The 10,629-nt window shown below is 43.8% G+C and overlaps 3 protein-coding genes across 3 annotated transcripts; 1 reads left to right on the top strand and 2 right to left on the bottom strand.

Annotated features, from left to right (window-relative positions):
- The first annotated feature begins 3,485 nt into the window (after positions 1 to 3,485).
- On the top strand, positions 3,486 to 4,217 carry J3458_003727 (uncharacterized protein). Its single transcript, XM_066117925.1, has 2 exons — positions 3,486 to 3,670; positions 3,729 to 4,217. The coding sequence occupies exon 2, from the start codon at positions 3,767 to 3,769 to the stop codon at positions 4,145 to 4,147; it is 381 nt and encodes a 126-aa protein (XP_065977718.1). The 5' UTR covers positions 3,486 to 3,670; positions 3,729 to 3,766; the 3' UTR covers positions 4,148 to 4,217.
- Positions 4,218 to 4,819: 602 nt separating this feature from the next.
- Positions 4,820 to 5,497, bottom strand: J3458_003726 (uncharacterized protein). The gene has a single exon (XM_066117924.1). It carries the CDS (start codon positions 5,462 to 5,464, stop codon positions 5,048 to 5,050), a length of 417 nt encoding a protein of 138 aa, XP_065977717.1. The 5' UTR covers positions 5,465 to 5,497; the 3' UTR covers positions 4,820 to 5,047.
- A 1,640-nt stretch (positions 5,498 to 7,137) lies between these two features.
- J3458_003725 (uncharacterized protein) lies at positions 7,138 to 8,193 on the bottom strand. The gene is made up of 5 exons (XM_007810588.2): positions 7,811 to 8,193; positions 7,695 to 7,757; positions 7,516 to 7,635; positions 7,406 to 7,453; positions 7,138 to 7,348 (listed from the first exon to the last, which is right to left on the bottom strand). Exons 1-5 carry the CDS (start codon positions 8,078 to 8,080, stop codon positions 7,319 to 7,321), a joined length of 531 nt encoding a protein of 176 aa, XP_007808779.2. The 5' UTR covers positions 8,081 to 8,193; the 3' UTR covers positions 7,138 to 7,318.
- Positions 8,194 to 10,629: the final 2,436 nt, after the last annotated feature.

Genomic DNA, 10,629 nt, shown 5'->3' with positions numbered 1-10,629 from the left:
CGCGATGCGCTGGCATGACGGGCGTTTTGCACGCCACCCGACCTTCCGCTTCGTCGCCTTCAATACTCTGATGCGGTCACAGGCCCGTGCACGGTCCAAATTCTTCGTGAAGCAACACGATGGTAGTCATGAACCGCTCACACGGGAGCAGCTTGTTCAGGCACTGGAGCACAGCGAGGACCCTGAGGCGCAGGTGCTAATCAACTCAATCACAAGACATGCGGTACCTATTCGCGGCACGCGCCCCTTCTGGAACAGGAAGAGGCAGGACCTCGAGGCCTATGCCTACAACCTTGGATGTCCTGGTGCATTCATCACATTCAGCCCGGCAGATTTACACTGGCGGAGTCTCTACCAGCACATGCCCCGATATGATGAATGGCTGGCTGCGTCCGAGTCCGAGAGGATGGGTCTCTCGCGCCAACTTTTGCGTCAGAATCCTCACATTGCTGCTTTCCATTTCTACCGCCGATACTGTTTCTTTCGAGATATCGTGTTAAGCAAGAAGTTCAACATTACGGATTACTGGGATCGGTATGAATGGCAAGGGCGTGGCAGTCCGCACAACCATGGCCTGTACTGGATGGAGAATTGCCCAAGAGTCGACATGGTGGATGAAGCCGCTCGTGATGTTTTTGCACGCACGTGGGGATTCCACATCACTGCCATTAATCCTGAGCCGACTAGGACTATGCCCCAGGGTGAGGGTAACCCCCTGAGCGTAGATCCACTGAGTACAGAACTGACATTCCTGCGTCTCTCACAAATCGTCAACCGCTGCCAGCGCCACAGATGCAATACCACATACTGCTTACGCGTAAGGAAGAGAACCGTTGATCTGGCGAGGGATATGGAAGGCGCTGCTGCAGATATCGAGGCGGCCAATGCGGCCAATCCAGAGCGGGAGTGTCGTTTTGACTTTCCTCGTGCCTTGCGGGAGCTGGCCGCAGTGATCAGGAAGGAAGGCAAGTCGTACTATGTCTTCGAGGCGGCGCGGAATGACAACCTCATGAATCACTTCAATCCCGCCATTATACTAGGCTGGCTAGCCAATATCGACATATCTCCTTGCACCAGCCTACAGGCGGTTATTACGTACGCTGCCAAGTATTGCAGCAAATCTGAGAAGAAGACTGAGCCTTACTGTAAGCTTGCAGACCAGGTTTTGCCGCACACGGCACACCTTCAGCCGCTATTATCCTTCTCCTCTCGCCTGATGAATAAGCTGATTGCCGAGAGAGATTACTCGGCGCAGGAGATTTCCCATCTTCTCCTTAACATTCCTCTGCAGGAAGGCACGCGGATGGTGGTCTCTGTCGACTGCCGTCCTTTGGAGCAACATGCACGTTCGTATCGCGTGGATGAAGATGTCAACGAGACCGTCGGCAGCTACAGGAGGTATCTCGAGAGAAATGACCAGCACGAGGATGCAACTTACCTCGAGTACCTGCAATCGTATAATCTCAAGACGTGGAGGAGACTCGCTGCCAACGCGAAGAAGAGAGTCCTGTCTTACTTTCCTCGATACAGGTCCGTGGAGGCATCTCCCCAGTTTGGTGACTTCTGCCGTGTTAAATTGATGATGGCTCATCCGCATCGCTCTCCAGAGGAGTTGCTCACCGTGGGCGGGCAGCGGTTCGATTCCTTCGCGGCTGCGTACAGGTTTTGCAGAGAGCAGCACCGTGACACCCATGCGGACGATCATTATGGGGAGCCAGATACAAATGAATTGAGGGCTGAGGACGACGAATTTGAGCTTGAGGTCCATGAAGAGCCCATTGTGGATGAAGACTGGCATGAACTCGCCCGCATGCTTCCCGACCGCCCGCTGGAGGAAGAGGATATCGACATGCTCGGCCGCCGAGACATCGACATCAATTATGATTGGACCCCTCACGTTGGACGGTATACTGATGACGGTATTCTCAAGGGCGACTACTGGAAGCAACGCAAGGCGGCAAACCGCCTTGACCTTGATGTGGATCATCAGCCCTTGGAAGCTCGAGATTCCCTAAACCGGGATCAGCGCTTAGTATACGATACCGTGATGGACCACTTCCTGAATCAGGAACCCTCTCAGTTGCTGCTCCATGTGGATGGTGGAGGTGGTACCGGGAAGTCATACCTCATTAATTTGCTCTCCGCGCACCTCCAAGCCGCTGCTGCCGGGAGAGGGACACCTGTTTGGCGTGCCGCGCCCACTGGCGTCGCGGGAAATCAGATATCGGGCACTACTTTGCACTCCCTGTTACACCTTCCAATCAACAAGGACTTCAAGCCCCTCTCGCCCACTGACATGGCCCAGCTCCAGAAGAAGCTGAAGGACATCAACTACCTGATCATCGATGAGAAGAGCATGCTGGGACTGCGACAGCTTTCTTGGATCGATGACCGCCTGCGCGAGGCGTTCCCGAGTAGGAATGAGGAGTTCTTTGGTAGTCTTAACATCCTTCTGGTTGGCGACTTCTTCCAGCTTCCACCCGTGCTACAGAAGCCGCTCTATTACGATAAAGAGGTGCAGGGAGTGGAGATCAAAGGCAGGAACGCATATAGACGCTTCGATAAATCAGTCTTCTTGAAGGTTGTCCAACGGCAACGGGGCGACGATCAGAAGGCGTTTCGCACAGCTCTCGAGGAATTGCGGCTCCTCCAACTGTCAGTCGAGTCCTGGAAACTCCTTTCCGGTCGAGTACAGGCGAAGCTAGATGATCTGGAGGTCGCCAGGTTCGCCAACGCCTTGCGAGTATACGCCACGAAAGATAGGGTGAACGAATATAACCACTACCACCTCGACCGCCTCGGCCGGCCAGTCATTCAGGTCAAGGCTAAGAATGTCGGCCTTGGCGCGGCTGCGGCGCCTGATGACAAGGCGGGCAACCTTGCGAAGCAGATCCCTATATGCATTGGCGCCCGTCTGATGCTGACATCTAACCTTTGGCAGCCAGTTGGTCTCTGCAACGGCGCTCGCGGTACCGTTTACGATATCGGCTGGGCACCGGGGGCTGACCCAGTCCAAGACCCTCCCTGTGTTATCATGATGGAGTTTGACAAGTACAGTGGACCTGTGTTCCTGACCACCGCTGATGGCAGAAAGATTGTCCCGATTCTCCCAGTAGACAGGGACTTCCTCATCGGAAGCACTCTCTGCACTCGCACGCAGTTTCCCCTGATCGTATGCTACGCCATTACGGTTCACAAGTCGCAGAGCATCACTGAAGATGTCATCGTGACAGATCTCTCCTGTCGGGACTTTCAGACTGGTTTAAGCTACGTAGCTGTCTCTCGCGTAAAAACGCTCCAGGGCTTGATGCTGGATGCGCCCTTTGATCGTGGTCACCTGTTTTACGAGTCTCCACCAGAGGGTATGAAGATGAAGATGAGGGATGAGCGGCATAGAAGACGACAGGTCCTTACACGGAATCCATATAGGTCAGACCACGGCTCTGCATAACTAGATAGCTAGCTAAATGTAATGGCTTAATAGTTGCTTGGCCCAAGGACTCCCAGCCTTCGGATGATCGTACCCCTTGCACCCACAGCTCTAACGTGCAAGGGGTGGCGTAGTATTTTAGCATAACACAACATCTCCGAAACGGCGTCGCCAACGGGGCCACATTTTTCACAACAAAGGAAGGATATGTCGGTGTAGCGGGGCAGCATGTCAACAAAGGTAGATGCTTCGTGCCATCGTCTGTTTCCCTTGGAGACATTAGCTGACCTTTCCTTAGACGATGTTGTGTGCACTTTGCTGGGCTGCAACACGCCTATGCTTATTCGCCGCCCTCATGAATCGCAAGACATGTTTCACTTGGTAGGTATCTGCTTTGTACCTGGCTTGTTGGATGGCGAGAGTCTCTTGGGTTCTCTTCCGGATGACTGGAAAATCCAAATGGATTTCAGGAATGGTGTATACGTGCCGGTTTATAAGAATACGTCGACTCATCACAGTCAGTTGCAAGATCCGCGGCTGCAACCTCTCAGCCCTAATTGGTCTGGGATCACTAAAGAGAGGACTCAAGATGATCCCTATTTCCTCCAATGGTTTAGAGACGAAAGTGGATGTCGGACCATGAACTCAGATCCCCGGCTTCTTCCGGCTGCGCTGAAGGAGCAAGGTGTCATTTTAGAACAGTTCAATTTGATATGAAAACCTGTGATTTAGGGCTAGTTTGAGGAGAAGGATACGACAGTTCAATTTGGCAATTACAATTAAGTCGCAGATCAATTCGTTCAGCTGCTCTTTGCGGTGTGCTTGCTACACAAAGGCCGACTTGAGACAATTAGAGTTAAGTGCTCCTGTCACGCTCAATAGAAAGCGACAACGACTTGGTAGCCGGACATGTCGATAGACTCTTTTGATCCGCCCACCTGCTTCCCGTCGAATGCCAGTTGTACTAAGGATGGATATGCGCCCTAAGCATCGAGTACCTTGCCGCACTACTACTCAGGTTCACACAAGAACAACGAACAGCAGAGCTACGCGGCAGGGTGACTACTGTGTATGCCAAAGAGCTTCTTTGTCGAATAGTTCCAAAAAAGGTGGAAGCTGAAAGCAAGATAGAAGATGTTCTTTCTGCAGGTTAGTCTACCGTCTAGTAAACTACATGTTAGGTATTACTAATAATATCAAAGTCGGGGAAGCTGTGAACAAAGTCCGAGGTGGTGTTCAAGGCACAACTAACCCAATGTAATGCATGAGACTTGATACGCAGGGTCTCCTTTACTTCTACCTAGACTTCCATAATACGGGCAATCGGATACTTGACAGCGTGACGCGGACTCTTATCAGCCAGCTTTACTCAAAAGGTGAAGATACGCGGAAGAATTGGATTCTCTCTTCTCCTCTTGCCAAGACGGACGTCGAGGGCTAGTCCCAGGAGGTTATAACCTGAAAGTGGCCCCTGTTTTTATCATCACTTGCACTGGTCAGAGACGACGGCAAAGAATGTCCAACCTCAATCTACAGCTCAAGTCTGCACTCCCAGCATATAACTGTTTTATTAAACACCAATATGTAATCCAGTGTGCCCTTTTTGCCACATGCTTCCTAGCCCTGGCGTCGCTGAGCCTGGGCCAGATCCTGTTCCATCTGCCGTTGTGTTCCCCTGCGGTTTACTATCTTGCCGGTGTGATCCCGAAATCCATATTCCCAGACATGCTCCTCCGGATCCGATCGAGACCGAAACATGGGGGCCGCACGGGGCGGCAAATGGGGATTAGTGCTATAGCGCCACTGCAATTCGATGGCACGGCGCGCGGCTGCGCTTGCCGCGCTTGCCAGATGCACCTCTTGTTCTTTCAAGTGAAGGAGGAAGTTGCTGCGCAAAAGCCAAGATTTTCCGTAGTCAGGACACGACGCAAGTTTGCATGGGTAAGCCCAAATTTCCCTAGAGGGTGGGAGATCGTCGTCCACCTCGTCATCAAACTCTGAAGGGATAGATGCGCTGATGGTAGAGGGATGCATGTTGTTTGTGCAGACCGACTAGAATCAATGATGCCATACACTTTTGATATCGCAGCCAGAAAGGTCTCGCGGGGTTGTGCCACTTATGAAGGGTTTCCGCACAAGGCTGAAGAGCCCAAACCAGCTGCATTCATGCCCAATGAAACGTTCTATGCAGCTACACGTCATGTAGCGTCTGAATCATCACGGCACAGCGTCAACGACTTGGCTTACAAGTCGAAAGCCGCGCTGAATGGCGAGGCTGAGAGCAGTAGTTAAATAGCCAACGTGCTGAGGACGGAAGGGAAACACAAGGTTTCCTGCCGCAGCGGATGCTTATATTAGGCGATAAAGACATTGCTCTCATGCGATATCGAAAGAGCCCTGAGTGCTGAATAATCCCACCCTTCTCCAACCGGTTCCCCTGCGACATTCCGTGCTGAAGTCGTGTCGCCATAACCCCTCACCATCCCGCTTGTTTCTGACAGGCTCGCCAGCCATCGCAGCTTCATCTATTTCGGAACCTCCCGTCTCAGTAATGCTCTCCCAGTCACTCCGTCCGAACCATCATGATGCTATAATTGGAGCTCTCTTGCAGGCTAGTTTGGCACAAAAAACTGACGGTAGTCGCTTTTCTTGACGCACAACAGAAGTGGACGATGGGGTTTTGCGATCCTTCTTTGATATAAGCTATCGCTGTATGTCTTACGTCGCCGTATATTATGTAGCTAATTTAATTCCAAGACTCTGCTCTCTAGGCTCCTCCGAGACTCAGTATGATGAACCAGGAAGCCCCCATACGCTGCGGGAGAGAGCCTACTACCTACAACGATATCTCTCTCTAATCTCGACCATGTTCGGTCCTTCTGGCTCATATGACCCGACCGCTTCTATCCCTTAATGGCAAAGCTTCCTCTCCGACTAACCTGCTGAGCCGCTTTCCTCTAGTAAGACGCAAGTCTTTGCCAGAATCTGTGATGATTATTGAAAGAATATGGAATATGGCCAGTGTCTGGTTTAGTGCTAAGAGATTACAAGCGATACGGCCTTTAAAAGGCTTTCGTCCATGTTTTTTGCCTCCGTTTCGACGCAATATTTCAACGGATCAGGTCATTACCACATGGGCTCAACTTGGCCGGCAGCCGGCACATACTTCTGGGCGTTTTAATTCTTAAAGTGCTTCGTTCAAAGTATTTATCTAGGAGAGCCCGAAGCCCACTTTCAAAGACGAAAGCCTCAAGAAATGCCCTCTCCCTTGAACGGCAGAAAGATTTGTACGATAAGACTATTATATCAGCGGCGTATGAGAAGATTTCGGACCCTGCCCGTCAAGAGATTCCTCGATCTTATAACATACGTGTGCTGCGAAGGGATCGCCGTGTAAGACGTTTTATACACGGCTATTACAAGTTGTGTAACATAAAAAAGTGTACTGTAGCATTCAACAGGGAGCGTAGGAAACTTTTCAGTTACCATGGCACAGGCAATATAAAGTTCTCTCACGTAAGTGCACTACGACGTTTAAGGGGATTGTATTGTTAACAGTCTCTGCTCCGACCTGAGCAATCTTCTTTATAGCGTATTTGTTAATAAAAGCTCATGTATCACAATACTCTTAGGCATAAGTCTCAAACAGTTCTTGATATAAAGAGAAAGCTTTCTGTTTGTAGCTAATACTACTATAATGCTATCTCCTTTAATAGCATTCAACCGCTCGAGACAAAGAACCATGTATAATAATACGAATCCCTATTAGGCAAGTAGCGCGCCGAGGCTTCTTACAGAGATCGTTTCAAGTTTCGAAAGGTACAATCTTAGACAAGCCCGATACACAATGCTCGTGTATTGTGGCTTCAATAGCTTCCATCCAGGCGGCTACTTTTCCAGCTCGCATTTGATACTGCCCTAAAATGGGGGTTAGTATGTTTGTATGAGATAGGGCTTAGTTGCTTGGTCACATACAGGAGTGCCGCCGAACCTGCTGACAAGTTCGGATTCACACGTCTTGCACTAGAGCAGTCCGCTGCATTAGCATGCAACTTCTTCGTATTGACACGAGTTGAATCACTTACCCCCCCTGCCTTGGCACAAAGCTCGGGAAGCTCGCTAAACGGGTGGCAATCGTTTGGTTCGCCGAGGCAAGGTCCAGGATTGGCCGGAGACCATTCGTCGCAGTGCAAAACGCTGCCTTCCTGTGGGACCAAGTGTTAGTAGTAGAAAAGGTGCTTGAAGAGGAAAAGGGCGCAGGTACCTCTACTTGGCACTCGATTTTGGAGGCATCAGAGCCATGCAAGGCAACAAAATTTTTCACCGTCTACAGCAGGGTTAGTGACGCAAATCTTTGAATCAAGATGGATCCTTGCCTACCATGTTCTCTTGTTGAATTTGTTTCAAGAGACCACATGTTTTGATATTGGCCCAGAAGAAGATCCAGGTAGCTGGTGGGAGAGCTGCGAGCTCCTGCTCGGCTAGACTCTTTCTAATGCATTCCTCGGTGTCTGTCTTGCATTTGTCCATGTTGATGTTTTCGGCTCTCCCGCAAACATCTTCTGCGCTGTGAGCAATCTCGGCACTCTGCTGGTCTCGCGGAATCGCCAAGGCGCCGGAAACAGCGAGCACAATGCTGAGAAACTTCATCTTGCCGATCTAGGTAGTGATAGCTGGGACGTGAGCGAATGTTGAGCGGTAGAGACCAATATGCAGCAGTGAAAAGCCAGTGATGGTCAGCATGTCGATGTTTACAGAGGATGGAGAGTCCCTTTAATACTCGTGCCGCGTCTCGCTTTTTTTGAGCTCGGAATGAGTAGCTGAGTCTAGAAATAGGGGTTGGCACGAGCATTAGTCGTCAATGCAAGATGCATAATGAAGAGTTGGTTTTGCTTTAACGCTAAGAGTCTTGAAACACGCAGAAATTAAATGTGTTGTAGCCGAAGCACCACTATATCGTATAGTCATGGCAAGGCAGCTACGGTGTGAGGGCTCACGGAAGGGAGCTATAGCGAGGTCACAAGAGCTCGTAATGCAACTGACAAGTTATATTGTAAGAGAGCTAAAAGAAGTCAAGAAGTTAATCATGTATTAAAGGAAAAGAGCTAGCTTAAAAGTACTAGTATAATAATAGTAATATAATACCTTACACGTAATTATATAAGCCTTATATTAATAGTATCTTACACGTGATTATATAGGCCTTAATATCCCTTTATTTAAAAAAAGATAATACCCTTATTATTATAATAATAAAGGAAAAAAAAAGAAATTTACTTTAATAATAAAGAGTATAATAAGTTTCTCTCTTTTATATAATTCCTTTATTTTTATTTATTTCCCTTTATTTTTATTCTTTAATTCTCTTTCTTATTATATACACTTAATAAATACACTTATATTAATAGTATTTCTAGCCTAAGCGTTATTTTTTAACGTAATTATATTATTATTATTATTAGAGTTAATTATATTATTATTATTATTAATTACCTTACCTTAAGTATTACTATTAGCGGTATTAAGTTAATATTATTACCTTAAATATTACTATTAGTATTAATAGTATTACCTTAAGTATCTTTATTAATAGCTATTATACTATTTATACTAATAATATTAGTATTACCTTAAGTATCTTTATTAATAGCTATTATATTATTTATACTAGTAGTATTAATATTATCTTAAGTATCTCTATTAGTAGCTTTATTCTTATAGCTAGTTATTATAATATTAATAATAGTAAAGATTATTAGTTTAGCGTTATTTAAGCGAGATACCTTTTTTAGTTTATTAATAATAAAGCTAATTACTTAAAGTAATTATTTAACTTAATAAGCTTATTTACTTATTAATAAAAGCGTATACTTTCTTTAAGCTTTTTATTTTTTACTAGGTAAAGGCTTTATTATATTAATACCTTTTATTAAAAAAAAGAGATTATAAGTAATATTATTAAAAGTAAAGTTAATATTAACGTTATTAATAAGGTATTTATACGTATATAGGTTTTAATAATTTTTAATAGAATATTTAATATAACGTTTATTCTTTTATTTATTCTTATATTTATAGTAAACTATATTTATAGGGTATTAAGCCTTATAATAATTAAATTATAAATAATTATAGTAAAACTTATTATTAAGTAATAAGTTTATATATATATAAGTCTCTTTATAGTATTATTAAAGTTTCTTAAGAATATTATTTTACTTAATAAGAAATTTATTATTTATTATAATTATTTAACCTAATATAACGTAAGATAAAGTTACATTAAGTCTCTTAAAATCTTTAATAAGATTTAATTTATTATTACGTATTAAAGTTATAATAATATACTTAAATTAAAAATTAATAGAGTTATTAATAGTATAAACTTTAATTAAGCTAAAAGAAAGTTCTTATAAAGTAATCTTATTAATAAGCGCTTAATATAAAATTACTTATTACTTATATATATATAAAATAAGAACTTAATTATAATATATTAGTTATTTATTTATTAAGTAATCTTTAAGTTAAGGTAACTTAAACTCTTATAAAATTTAAATAGTATATTTCACGTAAAAATAAGCTTAAGTCTTATTAATAAATAATATCCCTTTAATCTCTTTCAAAGAGTTAATATTAATAAGAATTTAATTTAATAATATACTAGGTAATAATTAGTTCTATTATATTTTAAGTTATTTTATAATATTATTTCCCCTTTAATTTATAATAGTAACGTTACTAGTATTAAGTTAAAAGACTATAAAATCTTAAATAATACTTTAAGGGTAAAAGTTCTTATTAAGATTTACGTTAATAGTAGCTAAATAAGTAGCTCTTTTTAGTAGACTTATAAAGGCTTAATTAAAGATTTAATTATACTTAAAGTTCTTTAACTTATTATTAATTATTACTTTAAAGGAAATAACGTAGCTATAAGTTAAATTAACTAGTATAAATTACTTAATATCTTCGTAAATAACACGTAAAATTATAGGCTATTTTATAAGAGAAATAAGATTTAATACTTTTATTAATTAGCTAGCCTTATTAATAATTACTAGAATTAAAGACTATTCTTAGTAATAATTAATAATTTTAGCTATAATTATAATAATAATAATAATAGTTTAATAGTAATTAAAGATAAAGGCGTAAAGTTCTTTAACTTTAACTATTACCTTTAAGTACTTAATATA

The sequence above is a fragment of the Metarhizium acridum genome, assembly GCF_019434415.1.
Source record: "Metarhizium acridum strain ARSEF 324 chromosome Unknown scaffold_13, whole genome shotgun sequence".
Taxonomy (NCBI): Eukaryota; Fungi; Ascomycota; class Sordariomycetes; order Hypocreales; family Clavicipitaceae; genus Metarhizium; species Metarhizium acridum.
The sequence above is the reverse complement of the archived record's forward strand: the minus strand, read 5'-3'. Positions and strand labels throughout refer to the sequence as shown.